The sequence below is a fragment of the Suillus bovinus genome, assembly GCF_016758785.1.
Source record: "Suillus bovinus strain UH-Sbo-P2 chromosome Unknown EDB93scaffold_35, whole genome shotgun sequence".
NCBI classification, from domain to species: domain Eukaryota; kingdom Fungi; phylum Basidiomycota; class Agaricomycetes; order Boletales; family Suillaceae; genus Suillus; species Suillus bovinus.
Genome location: NW_024542091.1, coordinates 317,412 through 342,742, shown reverse-complemented (window position 1 = coordinate 342,742; position 25,331 = coordinate 317,412). Strand labels below are relative to the sequence as shown.

The window sequence follows — 25,331 nt, the reverse complement described above, 5'->3', positions numbered from 1 at the left end:
TCCCCGTCGCAATTTATGCCGCAATGCTCCTGACTACTGGCAAAGTCATGTGGGCACCGAGCATCGCTCTATCGAGTATCTATATGTTTATGCTCAGTGAGTTGAGCTGCCCCATCCCTGAAAATGTGAATTGGATGAATAAATTATCATCGTCATAGGTCGTCATGGACCAAAGCTTGCTAAACCGTACTGAAAGCACACGTGGAGTGTGTCCGGCACAAAATTTATGACAGTGGATGAGCTAGCATCTGTTTCGTGATTGCAAGCACAGGAAAATTGTTTAGCTGCGCCTTGTACTACTATTCGTGTATAAAAGCCAACATGCTTCACTCAGAAAACACCATCAAGTTTCAGTGCTTCAGCCATGAAATTCACTTCACTCAGCGTGATCATTACTGCCACAGCAATGGCTAGTGTAGTCATCGCATCCGTCATTCCAATCGTCCAAGGAGGCCCGGGTGGCCCAGGTGGCCTAGATGGTCCAGGTGGTCCAGGTGGCCCGGGAGGTCAAGGAGGCCCAGAAGGAAATCCTTCAAATGGCACCTCCACAAATGGGACCCAACCACTAGGCCCTCCCGCAAATGGAACCCAACCGCTAGGCCCCCCCGCAAATGGTACCCAACCACTAGCCCCCCCGCAAATGGGACCAAACCACTGGCCCCCCCCCCCCCTGAAAGGGCGCTTTCAGACGGGCCTAATCTAGCCTGCAGCACAGTCGGTGAGCACTTTTTCAGACTACGTGGAGACCTTGAACCACATGCTTATTGCTATCCACCGATAAAGTGGGGTGCTCGAACGGCATTGCAACTTACAACGATGGCAACGATTTCGTGTATATCTGTGGAGTTGACAGTAAAATGGAATATTGGCTGCTACTCTCGTGCAAGGATTGCTGTGACACGTTTAACAGCTTGGGGAACATCATTCCCGACTCGGGAAGCACCATTCCAAGCTTGAGGGACATCACTCCAGAGTCCGAGTCCTTGAGCCTTTGACTTGCTTTGACAACACGACAGTGCTTGGGTGAGTCTGTCTGTTCTCATTGTCCTCCACTGGCAGAGTCCGACTCATCATCGATGTGCTTGCTTTTTCTAGTACACTGGAAACAATTAGCGTGATACACCACGATGCAGGAGGGCGTGCAAAGGTGCTATGATCGAGAGGGTCATGATCGCACTGTCTCGTTGTCTTAAGAATTTTATATAGATGTGATATAGACAATTGACGTACGAACGTTCGTGTGTGGACTCTGTGGAGTGACCAAAATAGGTGGCGAGGAGTAGTGGCCAAAAATGCGAAAACGTGCTGGGAATGATGTATAGCTGAGATTGACCCCCCATGGGCTGGTCTTATGAAGCCGCTTAGGCTTCTGGGATCCACACAAGGATACATCCTAGACAGTGGATAATGAGACAGAAAGATGGATGGTTTTTTTTTTGGCTTATAGTCCAGTGTGGATATAACAATACAGCACTATTGGACTGGGTGATTTTTTTTCGCAACAACTGTAGCTGTGGCGGCGGCGGCAGTATCCGCCCAATATATGCCATGTTTCTTCCTGCAGCCACACTCCGAAGCTCTCCCTTTTAAACATCATCGAGGCGGTCGTGTTTCCATCCCAACACCGATTGTCCTTGTAGAAGGGGCAGTGTGACTGAATGATTCATTCATCTGGTGAAACGACAGGCGTGATGTTATTATTCCATGAAGCATACATAACATATGACGAATGAGAGAGCAAGCCGATACTGACGTCGTATTTCCTTCACATATTAGACAAGAGGAGGAGACTACCCGTACCCAGGGCCGCAGTAATGGCAACGATCACGACAGTAGAGGCAGTGCCCAGGGAAACTCCGAGAGGACCGTCCCAATTAGAAGGGACGGACAAGGTAACGAGGGAGGAAGGCACTGTGAAACCTACGGATGAGCACGCGGTGGCGTATGCTAATGGAAGAGGTCAATAAATGGTAGAGATAGGAAAAGGGGAAAAGATACCAGTAAGAGCAGCGGTTGAACCAGCACGGGGATCGGTGCTAATTGTGAACTTTGCGATCAAATCGTTGAATATGCATTGCTCGCAGGAGGTGACAGCGGTGACTGTGTTAGATGCGCAGAGACAAGAATCATTTGTTGCGCAGGTCTGAGGGAGTTCAGATAGAGAATGAATCCAATTGATAAAAGAATGAAGACATACGATAATTTGAGCGTCGGCGTTGGAACATTGGGTCTGACACTGATTGAGAAGGATTAGAATGGGATATGAGTGATGGGATCGAGTGTCTCACGTCGGTCAAGAGATATATATCAGTAATGTTGAGGAATTGGGTCGCATCGATAGTTCCAACAGAACCACCAACATCGATAGACAACGAAAGGGCTATGATGACGTTATGATATAGGGTTGATGGAGAGAATCGACGGGACTGACCTTGACCAGCAAGCAACAAAATAGAAACAAAAGCAAAATGCATGACTAGCAAGCTGGGAAAGAGCAAAGATATCAGCTGCGCTGGAGGGCTTATAAGGCTACTGGAGCCTAGCTGTAATTAGCTATAGCACTGGTTCATTTGACAGACACAGCGTCACGTTCGAGCGGGAGCGCCCCGCTGTAATACCACCGATCTCCGAGCCGCGTTCCACGTGATCATATTGTTGACGCGAATTGTTCAGACTTCAACAGTACTTACTTCCATTTAACCATCATGGCTCCAATCGCATTCAGCGGTACAATTCCTTCAAAGAAAAAGGCTGATCTTCAGGCTATCGCAGTTGCTCTGAATATCAGTGATACTGGGACAAGAGAGGATCTACAAGGCAGAATCAAGCGTCATCTCGAGCAACATCAATCACAATATGAAGATGACCCTACGTTCTCTGGCCTATACGGCAAGAAGAAAAAGAGCATACAAACTCCCATAGAGTCAGTCCTATCAATATTATCATTCTCCTCCTCATATCCTTCTCAGGCGTTTCGTCCCCAGTTCACCAGATGAACAGGAAGAGAAACTCCACAAGAGTCCTCAAGTCACTCGCAGTCGTCGTATCGTCCCGCTTGACCCACGTGAGACAACCCCTGTCGACGATATGCGAAACGTGTCTATCATGCTCAAGAATCTTCCCATATCCCCCGACGCCGAATCCACCCCCACCTCGTCCGCTAAACCTTCTCCCCAGCGCAAACCTGAAAGCGCCCGACCTATCACGTCCATTCAAAGAACGCGTCCAGTAGTCCCTAAACCTGTTGCTCAAGTAGCTCGTGAATCTCTGGCAAACCTACAAGTCAACGTGCAGAAACACACCCGAACCACCTTGTTGACGATGCGTGCCGTAAGTCTCACCTTGTTGTACAGAATCATTCATTAACCACGTGTTCTTCAGGTCCTCTCGGACTCTACCAATATTTGGTTCCTCACTTCTCTCCTCGAGCTATTCTACATTCTCTACATGGTGATTCCGTGGCAGACTTTCGTGGTTTGTTTCCTGTCCTGTCCCTCACTTCACGCGTCTGACCCCTGCTTTAGTTATCACCAGGCTCGCCTAGTCAATTTTACCTCGCAATCCCCTATCCCCCCGCTAGCACCTTCTTGACACCAACCTTTTGGACCGTCCTAATTCATTGGTCAATACCCGACATCTTCATACCTCTCGTCTTCGGCCTTCTCGTCTCCTTCCACCCCGCTAATTCTACATCTGCCCGGATCCCGCGAGTCATTGCTCTCGATCCCCTCTCAGCTTCTATCGCCCGTCTGGCATGCCATGTCGCCTACCCCTTCCGCGCCCTTGAGGCATCCCTCCAAGGCGTGGATGTTATCGGTCAGAAATGGCGCCTGTTGACAGCGTCTGTCGTAGTGGCATTTGCGTTCGCAGAGGCTATTTTCAACGCCCCTAGTGCGTTTGCTGAGTCAAGGGCTCGTTTACGTGCATCAACCCCTAGGCGTACTGTCCCATCTGAAGACACGCCCGCCTCTATCACCGTCACTGGTGAATCGTGAGTTTTGCGCGTTGTGTACATTATACATCTACTATGTTGTGACGACTCGTTCATGATCGATTATTTTCCTTTGGTTTTGCTTTTATCGAGTTGCTGTTTTGTTAGCGTCGAGACAGTATTTATTCTTTACCTATTGGCAATTCTATGATTTGGAATATCACTATTACCACTGTTACTGTTTTCTCTGTCGCAACATCGATGAGCGCGCGATTTCTTTTATTTCGTGTTCAGTACCGCCCCTATCCCCGTCCAATATATCGATATCGCTCTTACGATGGCATGTATCCGATGACCTTGCATACTCTCATCCTGGACCTTGGTAACTAATCATTTAGCGTTCTATAACACGTAGAAAGTACGCTGAGGCAATTCAAGTAAGTACGAAACTAAGTGCAAGAAAAAGAAGACGTGTACCTCAGCGTTGGTGAACAACAACTGAGGTACGCAAACAACGAGGCGGGGATAAAGACGAATAGAGCTTGAATTCATTGAGAAGTGAAGCCATCACCTGTCCCTGTGGTATTAATGTATCACTATGGCATAGCAAAACTCTGATACATTATTGTACTATAGATTATGGTTCCTACCTTTGCCTAATACCCTTCTGTACTGTCACGGTCTTTACAAAGTTGGTGGTACATAAGTGAACGGCACCATACTAGTAGAATAAATTTTGACATTTCCAACATTTCTGTTATTCGACACCTGCTACTTATCACCTAACCTCTACCACTCAGGTCGTGTCCTTGCTCTTGTTACCTTTTCGGGTTCGGTTTATGTTGGAATTGAAAAAAACCGAACTTGACCGCTGCGAACCGTCCGCAAATTTGGTTCGGTCCAGTCCGTCAATACAGGTAGAACCGAACCTTGGTCCGATTCTTGTCCAACCTTCCCTGAACAGCGGATCGCGGCAGTACGGCTACTGTCAGCTAACCGGTTGCGTTGTTTTATAATGACGCAAAAGTGCCTTTTTTGCATTTTAGTCCGAAACTACATTGACTCATTTGTTTGGAAGTCAAAAAACTTAAGTGCCTACTTATAGTCACTGATCATCATATCTATCACAACAATTCTGCGACTTGTAAGTCGCCCATTTCGGCGCTATACGCGAGGAAATTCGTACATTATGGCGAATACTATGGAGTTGGTGCAGGTATGTTCCCCATCGTTTAATGTTAAACTCTCCTCACTAACACGGCGGATGCATAACAGACGGGCAAACGTGATCGTCTCATAGAGCTGGAAAAGAAGTACCAAACGAGATGGCAGGAAGAGGGTATATTCGAAATCAATGCCCCTTCACCCGACGAGCTGAAAGGCTTGTCACCTGCCGAAGTCCAGGACAAATACCCCAAGTGGTTTGGTAATTTCCCTTACCCATACATGAATGGCTCTTTACATCTGGGACACGCATTCACCATCTCGAAAATCGAATTTGCTGCCGGATACCAGAGATTATTAGGCAAGCGTGTCTTATTCCCTCATGGTTTGCATGCAACTGGCATGCCGATCAAAGCGAGTGATCCCAGACATTTGAAGATCGTTCATCTGATTTCTGATTTCTTGGACAGGCTGCTGCTGACAAGATAATCCGTGAGATGGAGATGTTCGGCCCAGATTTTGAACGATTTGTTGAAGAGGCGCAAGACGATAAACCAATAAAAGTAGCTCCGAACGGCCCAGCTGCGCCTTCAGCAGCAGTTGGGAAGGCCACGAAGGGTAAGATTGCCGCAAAATCCACAGGACTGACATACCAGTTCCAAATCATGTTGTCAATCGGCATACCGCGCACGGAAGTTAAGAAGTTCGCGGATCCCCATCACTGGCTGGAACACTTTCCTCCAATTTGCAAGGTTTGTAAACAGATCGCCGGTTATTTTTTCATTCTTCTCATTCATGTTCTACAGGAGGATAACATTGCAATGGGAAATCGTATTGATTGGAGACGTTCCTTTGTCACAACCGACCTGAACCCTTACTACGATTCGTTCGTTCGATGGCAAATGAATAAATTACATGCATTGGGAAAAGTCAAGTTTGGGGAGCGATACACGATCTACAGCCCCAAAGACGGACAGCCTTGTATGGACCATGATCGATCTGACGGTGAAGGTGTCAACCCCCAAGAGTACACTGGCGTCAAGATGGAGGTTGTAGAGTGGAGTCCAGCTGCGAAGGCCATCAAAGACAAAGTTGATGATCGAAAAGTATTTTTAGTGGCTGCTACGTTGCGCCCTGAGACCATGTCGGTATTCTTATCTTCATCTTAACACTGTTTCTTAGTACATCCACAGGTATGGCCAAACCAATTGTTTCGTTGGCACCTCCATAAAATATGGCGTCTTCGCGATCAACGATAGAGAAGCATTTGTATGCACATATCGTGCAGCCCGTAACATGGCCTTCCAAGGTCTGTCGCCTGAGCGCGGCCAGACTCAACAGCTGTTGGAGATAGATGGCGCAGCCTTGGTGGGCACAAAGATTAAAGCACCATTTGGATTGGCTCCCGAGGTGTATGTGCTGCCCATGGATAATGTTTTGGCTACGAAGGTCAGTCGTTCAGTCGTCATGGCCCCGCAGACCTTTTTAATATTGTCTTAGGGTACCGGTGTTGTTACTTCTGTACCATCAGATTCCCCCGATGATTTCGCAACTGTCAGCGATCTGCGCAAGAAGCCCGAATTTTACAAGATCGATCGCGAATGGGTATCCATTGATCCGATCCCCGTGTTAATGACTCCGACCTATGGCGAGCTGACTGCGCCCCGCTTGGTCGAAAAGCTGAAGATTCAATCACAGAAAGATGTCAAGCAGCTGGCAGAGGCGAAGGAAATTGCGTACAAGGAGGGTTTCTACAGTGGAGTGATGCTTGTTGGCGAGTTCAAGGGTCTGACCGTTCAAGAGGCAAAGCCCAAAGTTCGCGCAAGCATGATCGAACAAGGCTTGGCTGTTGCATACGCCGAGCCAGAGAACCTAGTGATCTCGCGCAGCGCGGACGAGTGCGTTGTGGCCTTGATGGACCAGTGGTATATGGATTACGGCGAACCTGTTTGGAGATCACAGGCCGAGAGGCTCGTATTTCGTATTTCGTATCTCTTTTCTTATTTCGCTTACAAATAGACTCAGGTTACTGGCAAAGATGGAGACATGGACGGTTGAAACTCGGAACTTGTTCGAGGCCACCTTGGCATGGCTGAATCAGTGGGCGTGTGCTCGGACATACGGCCTGGGGTCCAAGTTGCCCTGGGATCCCCAATTTATGGTTGAAAGTTTGAGCGACTCGACTATCTACATGGCATACTACACTGTTGCACATTTGTTGCATGGTAGGTGTTAGAACCGACTTTTATCATCTCACTGATCCCATCCACTTAGGCGGTGACATCTTTGGTCGGACACCTGGGCCTCTGGGCGTCAGCGCCGAGCAGATGACGGATGAAGCCTGGGAATACGTCTTCTGCAACGGTCCGTGGCCCGATCCAGAGCCATTCTCAAAGGAAAAAGCTGATGCATTGAAGCACGAATTTAATTACTTCTACCCATTCGATATGCGTTCCTCCGGCAAAGACTTGGTACAAAACAACCTGACGTTCCTGCTTTATAACCACGCCGCAATCTTTCCGGAAGAAAAGTGGCCCAAGGGCATCCGCACGAATGGACATCTGATGCTGAACGGCAAGAAGATGTCGAAGAGCACCGGAAACTCACTGACGCTGAGGGAAGGCGTGCTGAAGTTTGGTGCCGATGCAATGCGTTTGTCCTTGGCGGATGCTGGTGATGGCGTAGAAGATGCCAACTTCGATGAAAAGACTGCCAATGCGAACATCCTGCGCTTGCATACGTTGATGACCTGGTGTGAGGTATATGAATCTCGCTCTCTGCGAGACTACGTATTAACAACTACTTTAGGAAATGTTCAAGGATGAGTCCGACCTCCGTACTGGTCTTAAGAACTCTTACCATGATCGTGTGTTCGAGGAGGAAATTGTCGACCTGATTAACATCACAAAGAGTCATTACGACGCGTGAGTTCTATCCAACCATAGCTTTTCATCGGTCTCAGTTGTCTGCGTTAGAACCGCTTTCAAGGACGCACTGAAGTTTGGCTTCTACGAGCTGCAGAGTGCCCGTGACTGGTACCGAGAAGTCACCGCCGATATTGGGATGCACGCAGACTTGGTGAAATACTGGATCCGTGTTGCTGCTTTAATGATCATGCCTTTTGCTCCTCACTTTGCAGAGCATATCTGGACGGAGCTGTTGAAAGAGCCTCGGTCTGTACAGCTGGCGTTGTGGCCAGACCCAGAGCGCACCGCGGACAGGTCAATCATTGAGACCGGCGTGTACATGCGTGGAACGCTGAAGACGATCCGCGATGCTGAAATTACGTTGTTGAAGAGGTTGCAGAAGGGCAAGAAAGGCAAAGGCGTTGAAGATGCGCTATTCGACCCCAAGAAACCCAAGGCCGTCCGGATTTATGTTGCGACCAAGTTCCCTGAGTGGCAGGAGACGTGCGTAAAGGCCGTCAAGGATTCGTATTCGAGGCCAGACGATAAGGTAGATGATGCGAACGTGCGCGACATCCTGATAGCGAAAGGGTTGATCAAGGACAAGCGCGCTATGCCATTCATTCAGGCTTTCAAGGTAAGAATATATTATTACCTTCTCCTTCTTTGTTGGCTCATCTCATTTCGAAACGCAGAAACGAATGTCAGAAATTGGTGTCGATGCTGCGTTCCGGAGATCATTGTTATTCTCCGAGTCTGAGATTCTGAAGGAGTTGTTGCCATATCTGAAAAAGTCTTTGAGCTTAGAAGATGTGGAAGTCTTCTCCGTTGAAGAGGCGTTGCAGAGAGAGGGCTCTGGTTTCACGCGCACCATCATAGAGTCGTCCGAGCCTGGAAGCCCTGCCTTCGAGTATCGCAACGTATAGAATTGTAGAGCTCAATTCATTCTCACAATAATACCATCCAATGTACTTAGCAGTCAATTGTAGTTTCAACACGGTATCAACAACCAAGGCCATTTATTTAGCTTCGTGCGACGTTGTTCAAGATCAGGCGATGAAGTGCAACGCGAAAAGTAGAAAATTGACATGATCTTGAGATTGACCAAGACATACACTGCAAGCTTTGGAACAGTCCGTCACACATTTCTGGCAGACGAAAGAGGATAGGATTCCTCCATTGAAATAGATGACTCTACGTTACTGATACTGACATACAACTTTTATAGGGAATTATCCCACTGCGCCTGCTTCACAGTTCATCATGGGCATAGAAAGGTTCGTCATCCTCAGGCTCGCTTGGAGCACCATTGTAAAGCTTGCTCGTGATGGGGTTGACAACGTTCTGAATCTCCACTAGCTTTTCCTCGAGCTCCTCAGTGGAGGCACTCTGGCCGTTGTCATCAATCCACTCCGTAGCCTCCTTGATGGTGGCAAGGATGGTCTTCTTATCATCGTCGTCGATCTTGCCACCAAGGCCTGTCTGGTCACCAAGTTGCGACTTGAGTCCGTAGACGAACGTAGACAAGGCGTTGAGGGACTCGATGCGCTTTCGGTTAGCTTCATCCTCTGAAGCGAAATCTTCAGCCTCGCGAACCATGCGTTCAATGTCCTCTTTAGACAGACGACCCTTCTCGTTCGTAATCGTAATCGACTCGGATTTACCACTAAAAGCGCGGTCAGTGTCCTACAGCGCTGACCAGAACACCGTCGACTTACGTTCCCTTATCGGAAGCACCAACCTTCATGATACCGTTGGCGTCAATCTCGAACGTTACCTCAATTTGAGGAACACCACGAGGAGCAGGGGGAATGCCCGAGAGCTCGAATTTGCCGAGAAGGTTGTTATCCTTAGTTAAGGATCGCTCACCCTCGAAGACCTGGATCAGGACAGTAGGTTGGTTGTCAGCAGCCGTTGAGAAGCTTCATAGATGATCAGTATGATGTATTCACTCGTGAAAACAGAAGTACTCACATCTGTGACTTGCGAGTGGGAATCACAGTGTTACGGGGAATGAGCTTGGTGAAGACGCCACCGGTGGTTTCAATGCCAAGTGTCAAAGGACAAACATCCACCAACACGACGTCTTCGGTACCCTCCTCACCAGAGAGGATACCACCCTGGACAGCAGCACCATAAGCAACAGCTTCATCGGGGTTAATACCCTTCGACGCCTCTTTGCCAAAATACTCCTTGAGGAGTTGTTGAACCTTGGGAATGCGGGTTGAACCACCAACAAGGACAACCTGCAACCGCATTAGACGGTGTGTAATAGTTGTGAGATGACTCACTTCGTCAATGTCCTCTTTGTTAATCTTTGCATCCTTGAGTACCTGCTCCACGGGCTTCATAGTCTTGCGGAATAGATCCATGTTAAGCTCTTCAAATTTAGCGCGAGTGAGTGTCTCTGAGAAATCGTTGCCATCCTCGAATGACTCGATTTCAATGCGGGTCGACTGTTGACTCGACAAAGTGCGCTTGGCCTTCTCGACCTCGCGCTTCAGCTTGCCCATGGCGCGAAGGTTACTGGTGACGTCGGTGCCAGTCTTCTTCTTATACTGTTTGACGAGATAGTCGATGACGCGGTTGTCGAAATCTTCACCACCAAGGTGGGTATCACCAGCAGTTGCTAGGACCTCGAAGACACCATCGTCGATCGAAAGTAAAGAAACATCAAAAGTTCCTCCTCCAAGATCATAGACGATAATCTGAGACTCGCCACCCTTCTTATTAAGACCATAGGCGATAGCGGCAGCAGTGGGCTCATTGATGATACGAAGGATATTCAAACCAGCAATTGTACCAGCATCCTTCGTGGCTTGACGCTGAGCGTCATTGAAATCTGGAGACAAAATATTCGTAAGCGAAGGACAGTCAAATCTGCGTGCTGGCCTACATGCAGGAACCGTTACTACTGCGTGGGTAACCTTCTCGCCTAGATAGGCTTCCGCGGTCTCCTTCATCTTTGTCAAAATCATGGCGCTAATCTCCTCTGGAGTCTGAAGAACCCAATTAGTAAGGTGTTGGAAGTCTGGTCTCAATAACTCACAAATTGGCGTGTGTCACCCTTGTAACCTATCGAAATAGCTGGTTTGCCACCCTTGTCAACAACGTTGAAGGGAAAGTGTTTCATGTCGCGCTTTAATTCCAGGTCGTCCATTTTCCGGCCAATGAGACGTTTGGCGTCAAAAACGGTGTTAGTTGGATTTGAATGGAATGCGTTCTTAGCACTATCGCCAACTCTGTAAGGCAGAGATCAGTCATGATGTCCTGGGTTGCGAAAGAAAGAAAAACTTGCAGCCGCTCGTCATCAGTGAAGCTAACCCATGAGGGTGTTATACGATGACCCTGGTCATTGGCGATAATTTCGACACGACCACCACGTTGAACGCCGACACACGAATAAGTTGTACCCAAATCTGCGAATAAGTTGGTGATTTGAAACGAATGTCGCAGTATAGGTACACTTACCTATGCCTATAACAGTACCGTATTCACTGTTCGAACTCGCAGTGGCACCGGGACAGAAACAAAACAGAGCGAGGAAAGCAAGGAAAAAGAGAGAGAGAGAAGATGCCATACGCCATGACTTGGCGCGAGACGGGCGGCCAGACATTGTTGTCACAAGAGAAGTTGGTACTGAGTGGTTGAATCAGCTCTGATGTATTTATGTCTTTCAAAGGACACGCAAATGACACGTATACATTCCCACATCTTTAATTACATAATTTAGAAAACTATCACGTGATATTGCATTGTTGCATGGCCATATATATATATCATCTTTGAGTCAGCACCAACGGAGTAGAGTCACGATATCCAATGGATTCATCTACTGAATCGTTTCATCATCATAAAAAGACTTTGCATTCGAAGCGTTCGTTTGCAAAGCATCATTCAACAGATTCTCCTACTTATGACGCGCAAGTACTACTTTTTTCCATTTCTTTGTACACATAGTTTACCGAGTTTTTAGGTCAGAAGAAGATAATGACCCTCTCAGTACTGATGACGGAGGCTCTTCCCTATCCATCCCAACCCTCTCTCGTTCAGCTAAAACTCCCTTCCAATCAAAGACAACATCTCGTGCTCGTCATCAGCTGGCCTCCAGCATGCTCTCAGATGATGGCACTGATTCCCAAACATATGATGGTGATGTGGAAAGCAGCGTCACTGCAGCAGCCGGTTCGCATCCTTTCAACAAGGCACTACATTCTACTCTTCAGTATTCTTCATCTGCATCAACATTAACCTCTCAAATCGATGATGTGCTACCGTCGTCGAAATCTATAACACTTGCACCCGATGAACCCATGCCTACCGCCGAAGCAACATCTACGTTTAACCCTGCTTCCCTTACTCCCGAACATATTCAAGCCTTCATACGCGAGGCAATTGAGGGTCAACCCTCTAGATCTTACAAGATTAACCAACCACCATCAAATCGGCCTGTTAGAGTTTTCGCAGATGGTAAGTATTACTTTAATTTTGAAAAACTTTGTATTCATTCGTATTATTAGGAGTATACGATCTATTTCACTTCGGGTATATTTGTCCCTCCCTTTCTGTGTTATAATACTGATCTTCGAGCCAGTCATGCCCTGCAATTACGGCAAGCCAAGCTGTCCTTTCCATCGGTACATCTACTCGTTGGTGTTAATTCTGATGAAGACGTCATCACGCGTAAAGCACCTTGTGTGATGACACATGCTGAGCGGTATGATGCTCCGGTTATCCACAACTGAATACTCAATCACTGATATAGATGTGAGGCTGTGCGACACTGTCGCTGGGTTGATGAGGTCATCCCTGGCTGCCCATGGGTTCTGGACCAAGCTTTCATTGATAAGTGGAATATCGACTACGTTGCTCACGACGAACTCCCTTACGTGTCGGACGGTCATGATGACGTCTATGCATTTGTAAAGGCACTAGGTCTGTTTCCTTTCTTTTTCCCTACTCTCTTGCAAAATTTTGACATGTTTCAGGTAAATTCATTCCTACCCGGCGTACACCGGGTGTGTCTACTTCAGAACTACTCGAACGTATCGTGTCAGGATATCGGAAGCGCAATTTTGACGGGAAATTAGAAAAGATAGGCCATGCTGAACTCAAAGCTGAGGGGTCAAACTTTGATGACAAGCGCTAGCCGATGCGTAAGTGCGCAGACATGTTTCAAGTCGAAGTTTACTAGATATGTCTGAATGGCAAGCTTGCTCGAGTTTAACCCATATACATCACCGTAATATAACGTATTTTCAGGGCTTCGCCTACTTTTAGGTACATAAGCAAGCAATCCGTTCACCTTCGGATATTTAGAGACGGAAACAGACGCACAGAGTGAATAGCATATCCTGAAGGGTAAGCTTACTCATACTCAGAGGACAAATTCCTCCACCACCAACATTGTTTCGTCGTCGATCCGTCCCAGGAAGCCCGCATCGCAAAGAGTGGAGCTCAAACACGGAATAAGTGGCGCACAGCAGTACTAGTGGGGGCTCAAGCTTCAAGTGGAGCGCGCATATTGGAGCGGGGCGCTCTGGCAGGACAGGTCGGGAGTGGTAGGTGTCCTAATTCGTAGTCGGTCCTCGATAGAGAGAGCCGTAACCTCCCGCCGTAGAGGTCCGGCCTTGGTTCCCCTTGCAGTCCTTCCCATTACAATATGTAGTCAAACGCTTCTGCGGGATTAACCGTTTCGTCCTCAGTATGTTAGATGGTCCTTCCGGTCGTTGCGTGTACTGGTGACCGGACGATCTTGACCTGCACACATCTGTACTTGAATTAAAAGTACAATAAGTCTTAAGCTTAAGAAGCACCGTGACAGCGGACAGCACCCGAGCATGCCAGTGACGTACATAATTGACCGTATTAATGTATCATCAACTTGCTTTTTGTCGCACGACATGGGCTCATCTACACCTCTAGTCAAGCCGGCAAGCACCAGTAGGCAGAGTACTACTAGTAGTATCAGTTCACCTCAGAATAGAAGCTGGTGGGCTAGATCATGGACCCTCGCATTCATAATTGCGCTGGGAGCCACAGGAGGGACCTTGACTTGGCTTCAACCAGAAACTCATTCCTTAGACTATGCAGTCTGTTCTGCCAACCGCACAATCTACACAGTCGACTCAGATCTTCCCAATGTTCAATGCATCCTTGTACACGATACCCTCATCTCAGACACGGGTGATCTAGGTACGCGCAAGTCAACATGGCCTTCTTTAAACATCCAACTCACGCGCTGCGCTTGTGACAGAGGATATAACCTTACGCTGGCAGAATCGATGGTGGTCAGAGATCCCACTGCTGGCGGGCGTCATCCACTTACCTTGGCCATTCAATTTTTTCGAGTCATCTCTCAGAGTGATAAACATTCAACTTGGTAGCATCGTAGTTCCTGGGCTGACTGGTACGAATCGCCAACTTGAATTCGAATTTCGAGCCCTAATTCTTGACCCTTGAAGATGCCCATGCTCATATGTTGCAATATGGTTCTAAGATGAATCTCAACTTGGAAAACTGCACCTCTGTTGATGGTTTGCTCCAACTGATTATGTAGTCAATTTACTGATGCGACATGAAAGAGGTCTTGAGCTACTTGAAAGCTTATGTTACATCACATCCTGACATCCTGGGCGATCCAGCTCGATGGATAGAGGGCATGGGATGGGACCAGAATAAATGGCCTGGAGCGCAATACCCTCATGCCGTATGTCTCTGTGTTTACTTTCTCTTCACAGCTTCTCACAACACCAAAGGACGACTTTGATAGGGAACCACTTCTTCGTGGTCGACGGATATCTCTTGCCCGTATTGATGTTCACGCCTCCTGGGTATCCAACCGCGTGCTGCAGCTCATGGCACCCCTTCCTGAAGAGGACATCGATGGCGGGCTGATTATTCGTGACGAGCACGGAAAACCCACCGGTGTGTTTCTTTTCTTCAGGTGTTCTGTTCTTGAGGTAGTGCCTCCTTGTCTGAAACCTATATGGAATCACAGGAATATTCGTTGATAATGCTATGGATCTCATTCCCTCACCACCCTTCAGCGAGGCCCGCGCCATGGAGTACTTCACTCGCGCTACTAGTGACGCGCTCGCGGTGGGTCTGACTAGCGTGCACGACGCATTTTCTGTCCCTGAAGAAATACAGTTCTACAAGAAGTACGTGACGCATGCTTTCTCCAAAATATTGAATTAATTGTATCCTAGACTTTCAGAGACTCAGAAGATACCTGTCAGCTCTTTGTATCCTTGAGCGTAAGCACTTTACTGACACACGTACCAGCTCCGGCTTTATCTCATGGGCAGTGTGAACTCTGATGAGTACTGGGGAAGCCAGATTCCAAGACTGATCCAGCACGGATTCGGTGGACGATTGACAGTACGCAGTGTCAAACTTTTCGCAGATGGTCGGTCCTGTTCGAATTGATGTTTTGTGATTATATTTATCTCAATCGGAATAGGTGCGCTTGGTTCGTTCGGCGCCGCACTGCTTGAGCCCGTGAGCACCCACTCCTCTTACCGTTCGAGCATGGATGTGCTGATATAAAAGATCTCAGTATAGTGACAATCCATCAACGAGCGGTATCATGCGTGTGCGGCCGGAGGCACTGGCAAAGCTAATAATGGAGTTTTCGACCGATGGTTGGCAAGTTGTAAGTGCCCGATGTTCATGATCTTTTTTCATGCTTGCACTGGCTCAACTATTCGACCATCACCACTAGAACATCCACTGCATTGGCGATCGGGCGAACCATGTCGTACTTGACATTTATGAGGATATGCTCGCCAACACTTCGTTTTCCATAAACGTCTTGCGACCCCGTATTGAGCACGCGCAAATATTGACACCAGATGATATCAAGCGAACTGGAAAGTTAGGTGGTAAGAGGTCCGGTTCTTACGCTGAGTTCGCGTTGTCGATGGTATATGATTCCAGTGATACCTAGTGTGCAACCAACCCACGCGTGAGTCCATCGATAGGCATTTCCGACCACCTGACTGATATATCTCATCTTACAGGACAAGCGACATGTGGTATGCTGAGGATCGGTTGGTAAGTTTCCTCCTTTTATCTGTCTTAGAATACATCAAACTGGGTTCCTACAGGGTCCAAAGAGAATCAAAGGCGCGTATGCGTATCGAACTCTACTCAAGTAAGTTACCCTTTCTTATGGCCTTGTATCGAGCTGGAACTGATACCCCACAGCGCGTCTCCAACCAGAGTCTTGCCCCTTGGCTCTGACTTCCCTGTCGAGGGCATCAACCCCCTTCTTGGTTTCTATGCCGCTGTTTCACGGCTCTCTGTAACAGGCGACTCGCCTCATGGTCCCGGAGGATGGTGAAATTCTGTCATACTCTTGAATGTGCTGATTCGAAAGTTATTGATTACACTCTTTCTCTAGGTACCCATCCGAGCGCCTCACGCGCGCTGAAGCGCTCAAAGGCATGACGCTCGATGTTGCATATGCGTCTTTCTCTGAGGATATTCTCGGTTCACTCTCCATCGGGAAGAAAGCTGATTTCGTCGTTCTGGATCGTGATATCATGACGGTGCCTATAGATGATATCCTGAGTGCCAAAGTGACAGCAACTATCATCGATGGGGAGGTCGTGTATGGAAATCTATGACAAGCGGAGCTATCTAATGTGAACACTACCAAAAATAAGCAGCTCTTGTCAAACTCTGCCAGTCAAACTCTGCCAATCAACACTTGGATTAGGATCGGTACATTTGGTTCAATTGGGAGGAATGGTTAGATACAATGTTCCCTTCATGCTCATTTTGTATATTCCGAGTTAGTCCTGTGCATGGGTATTTTTGGCGTCAGTGAAAGTCCCCATCTTGCTTGTGAAATCATTCAATTAAAATTCTTCAAATATGCTCGCAGAGACACTGTGTTTTAGGTTTTCCGTTCCACCGTCTTATCCGAGTAAAACAATTTCATCGGCCCAAACTCTTTGCATCTCCAGCAAGGATTCATACAATCCCAAACTAAGTGATTTTAGATATATTATTCGCTTCATGTTGGTATCAGCATATCTATCCATGACTCGAAGAGCAGAGTCGAATTTGCCGAGTTACTAAAATTTCTGGTCATACACGAGCCCTTCACGGTAGTTCAGCTGCGGCAATGACACTCAGTGCAACTTTTGATCCTGTCGTGTGAGTGTCACCTTTACTCAATGTTTTAAATCTCTTATCTTTCTCCGGGAGGTGATTGTTAATCAATTTACTCTGTCTGTACACTGTCGGCATAACATCATGCCAAGGGGTTGATCTCGAGTCGCAGAACTTAAGCTGGTGGATGTTTCATTCACCAGAGAAAAAATTCTACTTGATAGGGATGGCAAACAAGGTTCGCCCGCATCGACACATGTCTCTACTCGTATGAAGTGATTGTTGTTAGAATTTCACGAGACCCAAGGGAAGATGACCGTCGTCGAAATATGGTCAGCGTTTTTCTAACTTTCTCGTAATTTTCTATTGCATCCACGGTCATGCGAGCTCATCAGGCAACTGCCGACGCTATCGTGCTGGCTTGCTCTGGGTTCTGACTATTGGTATAAGGACAATTTTTTCATCGCTTTCATGAATGAATGACTTGCATCCCTCCTCTAGACTCGGACTAGCGCAGGAAAAGCAGGAAAATCGGAGTTGGTTCAACATGCGTTCGAATCAAATGACGGAGTTGAGTCAATAAACCAGTGCGAATATCCTCGAACACATACTCGCACTCGCTTGTCTTCCCTGGCAGCATATCTCCAAACACATGCGAGGTGACATAGATATCCAAAAGCAGTTTTCCACCACAGACAACTCAAAATTCGTCCTTCACGATGGCGGTGGCTTTCAAAGTGGTAGCAGCAACAGTGTGTCAATCGTGAAAGACTTCATCACTCGCCGGCATGGGTCGAGGATCGTGACATACATCGTGTGCCTTACACGCATAATGCAGATCTTGTCCCTACTTGCACCTAAATGGCCCCAGGCCATCATCTATTCTCCTGTCATCAAGCGTGCCATGACGGCATAGATATGGCGAGCAAAAACCATATCCATGCAGCGTGCCTTCACTAGTAATTCATGTACTTAAACACATGGTTCATCGATGACGCATCCCTCTACCCACGAGCCTGCCAATGCAAATGCTTCTCGCAAAACTCCACCCAATTGGTCGGGATTGACGCAACAGTAACATACAATTTCAAGGTCGACTGTTGAAATAAGTCAAGTCATTGATTGGGTTTAAGGTAATTCGTTGAATATATATGGAGATCAGAGAATGGTCCATCGACAATGCACCAAAACAGCAGGGTATGACCTAGTTCCAGCTATGTGGCATCATATCTCGTCCCTATCATCACCACTCATCGATCCAGCACTCTCGAGACCTGCCTTGCTCACTCGCCTCATGGGCTGCAAAGTGTTCTCATCCACGGGAGCCCGTCTAGCATGTCGATACCGTCCCTCTCGGTCCCTTACTTCCATATCCTGGCCTGTTTCCTCTCCTGCTTCCTCCTCCTCACGGTCCCATGAGGGCATTGGGGGCAAGCTCTCCCTAACATGCGCTGGCCGCCTGCCCGTGCCCACACCGACGTCGCCAACACTACTTTCACTCACTACGGCAGGTGGCTTGGGCTTCGTCATACGTCCGAGCTCTGCTTCCTCGAATGCCATGAGTTCGCTTACAAACCCGATATTCGGGCTGATACCTTTGCGGCGATCTAGCACGAATTGGTATGCGCGTGCCAGCGGCCAGTGGTGGCTGTGAATGAGGTACGCCATCACTGCGGTGACGCTACGTGATTTGCCGGCTTTGCAGTGCACATATGTGGGTGCGTTGTAGAGAGCGGCTTCGTCTGTATCCGGAATCAGTCCATGTGCATCAAGAAACGTATGACGGAAACGAGAAAAGCCAACAACCTAATTCTCCGCTGACAGAAGCATCGGATTCTAACAAAAGCGAAGCACTTACCAAGCACATCACAGGCTTCACTCAACCCCCTACGTACTCCTTCCTCCTCGACACAATCCCTCATCGGAATATGCACATACCGCTCGAACCGTTCCCGAAGCATTAGGCCGCGATCGTCTGTGCATTCAGCTGCAATGTTAATAATTCGCTTCACACCCAGAGATTGTAATTCGGAGACATGTGAAGGTGAAATGAGTTCTGGGCCGAGGAAGAGGAAGTTGGGGAGGATCATAGAAATGACGAACTCTTCGCGCTCGTTTTCGGCATCGGAGGGAGTGCCACTGGGTGTGGATGTTGTGGGCGTTGGCTTTGCAGTAGATGGTGTCATGGGCATTTGTGGTGATGAACCCGTATTCCCAAGGCAACTACCATTGGTGATATTGAAATTGAAGCTCGAGTTAAACGCGCTCGCTGGGGGTGTGTGATTAGAATGGAGAAGCGTGAGATGCGACGGGGATGCAGGCGGCGGGTGGAGGAAAACGACCTGTTGCGAGGGTGTAATAGGGAGTGTCGAGCTGCGCGTTGGGGCTGTGTGAATCTGCAGCCGCGGGAGAGTTGTCACAGCATGTTTGATGGGTTTCGCTAGAGTTTGTTCGCAGACCGCGCTATCGTTTCCTGCTTCACTTGTTCCATTTGCATTGATACTGTCAACGTTGAGAGTATCTGATCTCCGTGGGGGAGGTGAGTGATGAAAAGTGAGTTTAGAGTGCGGAGGGTCAGAATCCATAGGGCTGTCAAGAGTGAGCGAGAGCCCAGGCATAATTGGTAAAGGTGAATGTCCTGGTTTTTCCACTTCGCCTCCATGTTCTTGTTCTTCCTGCTCGATCTGCACGCTGCTACTAGGCCCAGCAGCGCTGTGGGTATCAAGTTGAAGGAATGCCCTTCCCTTTGCGCTCTTAGGTGGTTTTGGCAGTTGCAAAGAGGCTTTGGAAGGAGAAGGAGGAGAATGAAGCACATTGACGATGTACTTTCGGAGTCGTGCATGAAGTTGAGCACCTACAATTCCTCCGCGAAGATACCAAACCTTGTCCGGGTTCAGGAACCGTGCAAGAACTGAAAGCAGGGCCCATGCAATAACGCCTGGATTATCTCTCTCCCGTTCATCAGTCTCTTCTCCATGAACGATGACGACATCCCCATCAATGTCCCAGGAATCGAACACTTCCTTTCCCTCATCATTGGTGATGAACTGGCGAAGTGATGCGAAAGTTGGTAATGTGCGTTTTGAGCGCTTAAGAATTAGGGACGGCATGGCGATATTAATGCTTCCTGAAAGGTGAGTCGCAGCATAGGCGACGTGAGTGCGCGTGTCGATGAGGAGTGGACGGGTGGGAGAGGCGAGACGAATAAGTAATTCAGCAGGATCCATAGCAGAAGTGGGAACGCGGGGAGATGGCATAGACACGGAGCGTTGCTGAGGCTTCCGGGCACGGCTTGGAGGTTCGGGGGGAGATGAGGTAGGAGGCCTAGGGAAGTGAATGTCAACGGGTGTGAGGTATGTGCTGCTTGCACTTTTTTGGGAGGAAGAGTCTGAATCAACTTGCCGCTGGCGATGGTGTTGATCTTGGTGCCATGGAATAGCGGTGGCACTTGGAACAGCAGTCTTTGGCAGTCTGCTAAACGAACGGATTGGTCGAAGACGAAGATTTTTCTGCACAGATTGGCGTAGCTGAGCAAGCGCTGCTAAGTCTCGCGACAGCTCATCTGCATCAGGAATGTTTAAAGCTATGGGGCTTGAGGACGAGGAGGAGGGCGAAGATAGTTGCAGGAGCTCATCATCCGATGCGAGCGGAGATTCTGATATTGATTCAGAAGACGTATCGAAAAACGCATTTGACTCGGACTCGAATGAGTGTGATCTTGACTGGATCGTTAAATTTGGTGGGCGTAGTCTCGTCATGGAGTCCCCAGATGTGACTACAACTTGGAGGGTAACTCCACCAAACGCTTTATAGCAACTTCAAAGTCACCAGTAGTTCTAGGTTTAGATAGAACTAACACAGGCTTTCCTGCGAGCAGAAAATCAGTTAAAAAAACCAGCAACGGAGATACGAACTTCAGAACAATAAAAACGGCGCTCTCACCTGTCTTGGTTACTTACACTACTTGGTTACTCGGATTCGGAATACCTCCTGACCCCGCGAGGGCCGAGACCCCGGCCGGCCGAAGTTGCTCAATTGATTCATTGTCTACGGTGTGAGAATCGGTATTAAATGTGACGGAGATGTCTCGCGCTGCGAATGATATTCCCGTCGATTATCTTAACTGTATACGTAGTCGTACCGCACAATAAAACAACGGAATGGCACGAAAATGACGCTGATATGCATCGCGAGAATAAACGAATGTCAAGCTACTGCTGCCCACCTGATGTCAACCTCTGCGCCACAAGTAAGACCGTGCTGATATTGTATTTACTGAGTTGCTACTGTAAACAGGATATATCGTCGAAGAGCGGACCGAAGGGTGTCCTCGTATGACGACTCAGTCGTCGCTAAAATAATGTCAATGAGTTTATTAAAGACACATGTAAGATAAGGGCAGATTTACTCTGATTGTTCCCTCCGTAAAAACATATCTATTGCTGCGGAAAATGCAGCAAATGCCAATCCACCACCAAGAGCGGCCTTAGGTCCCGAATTTCGCGCAAGAACACCGCCGGCAACAAAGCCTGCAGCAATAGGGTTTACTATGTCGTTCTTTGCACGGTACTGGTGAAGGCAAGAGATGAGGTCAAGGGAAACAATTAAATGACACTTACACCTTCAATTACACATTCTATTCCGGCGAACAATGCTCCAACTTTTCCGAAGCCCTTTCCACTTTTCCACATCCCTCTACCCATTTCCTTGAATATTTCACGGGCCTTCTGAGTGTTATTCATGCCGGTTTGAGTGGATTGCCGAAGTAAGGGATCCTCATATGCGAATGATGAGGACATGAGAGAGAAAAATGCGCCAATGCCAAGACCTGCAGAATTATGCTGATCATGAATTTTGAATTATGAACATGATGCACTTACCGCCGACTCCAGCAATGACTGTCTTTGCAATACATGACTCCATGGCTATGGTCATCCTCCTTTGGTATGTTCTAGCTTCGGTTAGTTGGGCGCGATCCTCCTCCGTCATTCCTGGAGGAAGGGGCTCCCTCCCTGCAGGAAACATTGGAGCAACCAGCGGGAAGCTCATAGTTACTTTACAAAATGAACATTTTCCCTTGTTAAATGCTTCGTTACATAAGCATGCATGTATACTCAAAACAGTACTATCACTTACTACACCTCCATGACAGTCCACTATTTTGTGATTTTTGCTTACAGCACTCAATTTCAAAGTCATTACTTAGCTACTTCACTGACTCTACACACTATACTAGTGTATTCCAATTGAGATGAAATAAATCCATTGAGAAATGGTGGAGATTGTTTTTTCAGCGTGACAGCAGCAAAATCTTGGATTGGTGTCAACTGCCCTGGCTGCCAATGTCGGACATTAAATTTAACAGTGCATTTCATTGCAGCTGCAATACAGAGTGCTGAGCTGGGCTCAGTCACTATGCCATGGGATGTCACTGCTGAGGCAAGCTGGTGGTGTCAACCGTATGACCCCAAGTATGAGTCCAGGATCTGGGTCACACTTGTAGGTGTTGCAAATGGCACCCACAAGAATATCACAGTAGCTGCAAGGGTACACAAGGTATGATCATGTATTTTTCGAGCTCTTGCAGTCTCAATTTCATTGTACAGGTTGCACAGCAAACTCTTAAAGACTGGAGCACAGGTCTGCATATGTCTCACAGGGATTTTGTCAAGTCATGGCAGCTCCTCCAGCCATCTGAAGAGGAAGCTGTCAAGGATTGGCTAGCTCATGAATTTGGTGCTGCATGTTGATGCATGGATGTGCATGCGCAACATGACACAGAGTATGATTGTTGGTATTCCAACATGAACACTTATATACTTGTTCCTTTGTGTTCTACCTTTCCCTTAGTCACTTACACAAGACCGAGGGTATGTTTTATCACTTACATGCCACCTAGACACTAACAATATCTCAATAGATTAATATGTGTCTAGGTATATAGAAATTTAGTCACTTACACAAGACTGAGAATTAACATGTGTCTAGCCTTTACACTGCATGCCCTGTCACCCCTGTGCACCCTCATGATTTATGTTCTCAGGTCAATGAGATTAGTGGAAAGATTCCTGGCAAGCATGGGCATCGTTGTTACCTCGCTCATCACACGAAGTCTATTTCTACTCACAAGCCATGGAATCTCAATCCAAAATGGGCTCAGAACTTCAATAAAACAACTGTTGAAGGATACTTTAAGCTTCAGGGTGAACTTGATCAGAAGTATCATGGTATTCCTGCAGCACATAATTGGAATATGGATGAGAAGGCTAATCAGATGGGAGGTGGTCAGAATGGTGATGGGTCAAAATTTATCTTTGCAGCTGAGGATTGTGATTTCTGTCAAGAAATAATATCATGAAAGTGCTACACCTCAACTGGTGCAGCTTGATAACTTGCCTTAGATTTTGTATTGTTAGAATATACATAGTATGTCTGATAAAAACTTGAATAGTTTGATACAGAAACTCTGACCTACAGGGCCTACAGAGTAAAATGCCTACAAAACTCACAGAGCCTATCAGTGGGAGGGTAAGTTGTTTGTTTTACTAGTGTGATATGTAGGTGTTTGAAAGCTAATTAATTCATTAGTGTCGCAACATCACCAACAGGCTGGACTGATTGGGACATCTGTGAACATTGGTTTATAACTGTCTTTGTTCCCAAGGCAGAGAAGCATCATGTTGATGATGAGCCAATCATTCTCACAATTGATGGGCATGATTCACATGAGACGGTCAAAATTCAACAAGCTGCATACGAGCATAACATCAAGTCAACCATGGAATTTTTTCGCTCAACCCCCAAATTCAAGTCACAGACTTTACAATCCACCTAGTACTAGTATGTATCAATACCTACATCCACATACTGTTACAATAACATTTAACCCTACTTATTTTTCCTTTCTGTAACCTTAGCGCCGACTCTAGACTCATCTAGACGCGGCTATTCTCTTATCAAGCGGGCTGTCCGCACTTCCTTTCTCTTGATTGTAACCTGACTACTATCATGTGCTGCATGGTTGTTTCACCTATCTTTGCTATCTTGATAGGTTGTACTATTTTCCTATCTTGTTGCCTTTCTTAACGTGGCTGCACCGCTCCTTGTTACCTGTATAAACCCCATGTACAACAGTAGTATTCCTTAACTTAATCTACTGGGTTTTCCCCCTGAATTTTGTTCTATAAGGTCTCCAGCCTTATAGTCTGATATCTGATTCTAAGACAGTCACTCACTGTCTTAGCCTGAACCCTTGATAGGCAGAAGTGCTAAAATCACTCGCCACTGATCCTAGATAGAAGCTGCCGTGCTCGTCTAGTGAGAACCCTTGAACCTAAACCCTCCTTGTACTAGGAGTTCAGAACAAGCTGTCAACAAGACTGGTCTATCTTTGACTATTGACAGAAGAACTATCCCAGTCGTAACACATACTACATTCCTGAGCCCTCAGCATCATTTTACACAGCATTAAATTTTTTCATTTAATGGTTCTATATACTAATTCTCTGTACGTACTGCAGCTCAGACTTACTAGTAGCATCCTAATCAATCACAAACTTCTTAATGTCTGCCAAATGGACTGTGAATTTGGCAGGTGTGTGTGCTTTTAACTCACTGCAGGCTGAAGAGGGTGCCCTTGCTTATGTGCAGCGCTAGGCTAATCTACATCAACAAATAGTCATCCACATCAAATCCATGTAGGTAACCAACCCTTCATGGCAAGAAGCTCCCCTTCTTGCAGTCTATCTTTGTTCTGAGTTGCCAATGCTGAACCCTGATTCCCCTGCCTGTTCAAGCATCTGTCATGACTTGATTTGAGGTTATAATTCAAATTAGCCTAGCCTTTATTCAATGCAGACATTTTTGAATATTGTGAGACAATCATGATCACCTACTTCCATTCAGTTGGTTCTTGATTATATCTTACTGGCCATGGCAAATGTCTAGGAATATAAAACACTTGTAGGGGCTTGTAATGCCCCAGAAGTCAAAATTTCCAACTATGCAATAGCTTTAAGATTTATAAAATCAAGGTTCACCTGAAAGGCATTCCAAATTTGTCCATTTTTCATACCTTTCTGATGCCTTTCGTGTTGAAAAAAGTTACTTCTGCTAAAGTCTAAAGATAAAAAAAAAATCACGTGAATGCTTTGGGAATTAGTTGCTAGGCTCGTGGGTAGGAGTTTGGATATTACTATCATGGCTGA

General features: G+C 47.1%; 9 protein-coding genes across 9 annotated transcripts; 5 read left to right on the top strand and 4 right to left on the bottom strand.

Moving 5' to 3' along the window:
- Nucleotides 1-364: 364 nt before the first annotated feature.
- EDB93DRAFT_1251370 (uncharacterized protein) lies at nt 365-703 on the top strand (the record flags this gene model as incomplete). The annotated part of the gene is made up of 1 exon (XM_041453146.1): nt 365-703. One exon carries the CDS (start codon nt 365-367, stop codon nt 701-703), a length of 339 nt encoding a protein of 112 aa, XP_041306834.1.
- Nucleotides 704-1,398: 695 nt separating this feature from the next.
- On the bottom strand, nt 1,399-2,600 carry EDB93DRAFT_1151359 (uncharacterized protein). Its single transcript, XM_041449717.1, has 5 exons — nt 2,432-2,600; nt 2,289-2,380; nt 2,198-2,236; nt 1,999-2,143; nt 1,399-1,947 (listed from the first exon to the last, which is right to left on the bottom strand). Exons 1-5 carry the CDS (start codon nt 2,472-2,474, stop codon nt 1,766-1,768), a joined length of 501 nt encoding a protein of 166 aa, XP_041306833.1. The 5' UTR covers nt 2,475-2,600; the 3' UTR covers nt 1,399-1,765.
- On the top strand, nt 2,590-4,361 carry EDB93DRAFT_1151357 (uncharacterized protein). The gene is made up of 4 exons (XM_041449716.1): nt 2,590-2,923; nt 2,970-3,330; nt 3,382-3,474; nt 3,525-4,361. The coding sequence occupies exons 1-4, from the start codon at nt 2,706-2,708 to the stop codon at nt 3,993-3,995; spliced, it is 1,143 nt and encodes a 380-aa protein (XP_041306832.1). The 5' UTR covers nt 2,590-2,705; the 3' UTR covers nt 3,996-4,361.
- A 622-nt stretch (nt 4,362-4,983) lies between these two features.
- On the top strand, nt 4,984-9,039 carry EDB93DRAFT_509091 (uncharacterized protein). The gene is made up of 11 exons (XM_041456586.1): nt 4,984-5,147; nt 5,207-5,509; nt 5,566-5,847; nt 5,902-6,239; nt 6,289-6,544; nt 6,596-7,065; nt 7,121-7,320; nt 7,370-7,854; nt 7,904-8,019; nt 8,071-8,638; nt 8,697-9,039. The coding sequence occupies exons 1-11, from the start codon at nt 5,121-5,123 to the stop codon at nt 8,925-8,927; spliced, it is 3,276 nt and encodes a 1,091-aa protein (XP_041306831.1). The 5' UTR covers nt 4,984-5,120; the 3' UTR covers nt 8,928-9,039.
- Nucleotides 9,040-9,252: 213 nt separating this feature from the next.
- Nucleotides 9,253-11,617, bottom strand: EDB93DRAFT_1241138 (heat shock protein 70 family; the record flags this gene model as incomplete). Its single annotated transcript, XM_041451838.1, has 8 exons — nt 9,253-9,667; nt 9,720-9,923; nt 9,976-10,247; nt 10,293-10,843; nt 10,898-11,000; nt 11,051-11,224; nt 11,296-11,420; nt 11,473-11,617. The coding sequence occupies 8 exons, from the start codon at nt 11,615-11,617 to the stop codon at nt 9,253-9,255; spliced, it is 1,989 nt and encodes a 662-aa protein (XP_041306830.1).
- A 206-nt stretch (nt 11,618-11,823) lies between these two features.
- Nucleotides 11,824-13,150, top strand: EDB93DRAFT_1086997 (uncharacterized protein; the record flags this gene model as incomplete). The annotated part of the gene is made up of 6 exons (XM_041446011.1): nt 11,824-11,951; nt 11,978-12,471; nt 12,522-12,546; nt 12,596-12,718; nt 12,767-12,936; nt 12,990-13,150. The coding sequence occupies 6 exons, from the start codon at nt 11,824-11,826 to the stop codon at nt 13,148-13,150; spliced, it is 1,101 nt and encodes a 366-aa protein (XP_041306829.1).
- A 707-nt stretch (nt 13,151-13,857) lies between these two features.
- Nucleotides 13,858-16,889, top strand: EDB93DRAFT_1151343 (amidohydrolase family-domain-containing protein). The gene is made up of 16 exons (XM_041449715.1): nt 13,858-14,196; nt 14,258-14,410; nt 14,466-14,537; nt 14,586-14,710; nt 14,760-14,928; nt 15,002-15,164; nt 15,213-15,237; nt 15,289-15,412; nt 15,467-15,504; nt 15,563-15,658; nt 15,728-15,887; nt 15,943-15,970; nt 16,026-16,059; nt 16,113-16,159; nt 16,213-16,344; nt 16,409-16,889. Exons 1-16 carry the CDS (start codon nt 13,905-13,907, stop codon nt 16,632-16,634), a joined length of 1,884 nt encoding a protein of 627 aa, XP_041306828.1. The 5' UTR covers nt 13,858-13,904; the 3' UTR covers nt 16,635-16,889.
- A 1,276-nt stretch (nt 16,890-18,165) lies between these two features.
- Nucleotides 18,166-20,876, bottom strand: EDB93DRAFT_1287739 (uncharacterized protein; the record flags this gene model as incomplete). Its single annotated transcript, XM_041454528.1, has 3 exons — nt 18,166-18,866; nt 18,983-19,466; nt 19,584-20,876. Coding segments are annotated over 3 exons (2,295 nt in total), but the record flags the coding sequence as incomplete, so codon positions are not given.
- A 232-nt stretch (nt 20,877-21,108) lies between these two features.
- Nucleotides 21,109-22,179, bottom strand: EDB93DRAFT_1151317 (mitochondrial import inner membrane translocase subunit TIM22). Its single transcript, XM_041449714.1, has 4 exons — nt 22,005-22,179; nt 21,744-21,952; nt 21,533-21,693; nt 21,109-21,476 (listed from the first exon to the last, which is right to left on the bottom strand). The coding sequence occupies exons 1-4, from the start codon at nt 22,171-22,173 to the stop codon at nt 21,467-21,469; spliced, it is 549 nt and encodes a 182-aa protein (XP_041306826.1). The 5' UTR covers nt 22,174-22,179; the 3' UTR covers nt 21,109-21,466.
- Between the last annotated feature and the right edge of the window lie 3,152 nt (nt 22,180-25,331).

Bases quoted from the DNA above. Each gene is read 5' to 3' on its own strand.
- EDB93DRAFT_1151343 (XM_041449715.1), top strand. From the start codon at position 13,905: ATGGGCTCATCTACACCTCTAGTCAAGCCGGCAAGCACCAGTAGGCAG. The intron at 15,238-15,288 runs GTCAGCTCTTTG...CACACGTACCAG, and splicing joins CAGAGACTCAGAAGATACCT to CTCCGGCTTTATCTCATGGG. The intron at 15,888-15,942 runs GTAAGAGGTCCG...ATATGATTCCAG, and splicing joins GCGAACTGGAAAGTTAGGTG to TGATACCTAGTGTGCAACCA.
- EDB93DRAFT_1151317 (XM_041449714.1), bottom strand. From the start codon at position 22,173: ATGAGCTTCCCGCTGGTTGCTCCAATGTTTCCTGCAGGGAGGGAGCCC. The intron at 21,953-22,004 runs GTAAGTGCATCA...ATAATTCTGCAG, and splicing joins AGTCATTGCTGGAGTCGGCG to GTCTTGGCATTGGCGCATTT. The intron at 21,694-21,743 runs GTAAGTGTCATT...TGCCTTCACCAG, and splicing joins TAGAATGTGTAATTGAAGGT to TACCGTGCAAAGAACGACAT.
- EDB93DRAFT_509091 (XM_041456586.1), top strand. From the start codon at position 5,121: ATGGCGAATACTATGGAGTTGGTGCAG. The intron at 7,066-7,120 runs GCTCGTATTTCG...AAATAGACTCAG, and splicing joins TGGAGATCACAGGCCGAGAG to GTTACTGGCAAAGATGGAGA. The intron at 8,020-8,070 runs GTGAGTTCTATC...TGTCTGCGTTAG, and splicing joins ACAAAGAGTCATTACGACGC to AACCGCTTTCAAGGACGCAC.
- EDB93DRAFT_1151359 (XM_041449717.1), bottom strand. From the start codon at position 2,474: ATGCATTTTGCTTTTGTTTCTATTTTGTTGCTTGCTGGTCAAG. The intron at 2,237-2,288 runs GTGAGACACTCG...CTTCTCAATCAG, and splicing joins ATATATATCTCTTGACCGAC to TGTCAGACCCAATGTTCCAA. The intron at 1,948-1,998 runs GTATCTTTTCCC...CTCTTCCATTAG, and splicing joins TTCAACCGCTGCTCTTACTG to CATACGCCACCGCGTGCTCA.
- EDB93DRAFT_1151357 (XM_041449716.1), top strand. From the start codon at position 2,706: ATGGCTCCAATCGCATTCAGCGGTACAATTCCTTCAAAGAAAAAGGCT. The intron at 2,924-2,969 runs GTCAGTCCTATC...TATCCTTCTCAG, and splicing joins AGCATACAAACTCCCATAGA to GCGTTTCGTCCCCAGTTCAC. The intron at 3,331-3,381 runs GTAAGTCTCACC...CGTGTTCTTCAG, and splicing joins CCTTGTTGACGATGCGTGCC to GTCCTCTCGGACTCTACCAA.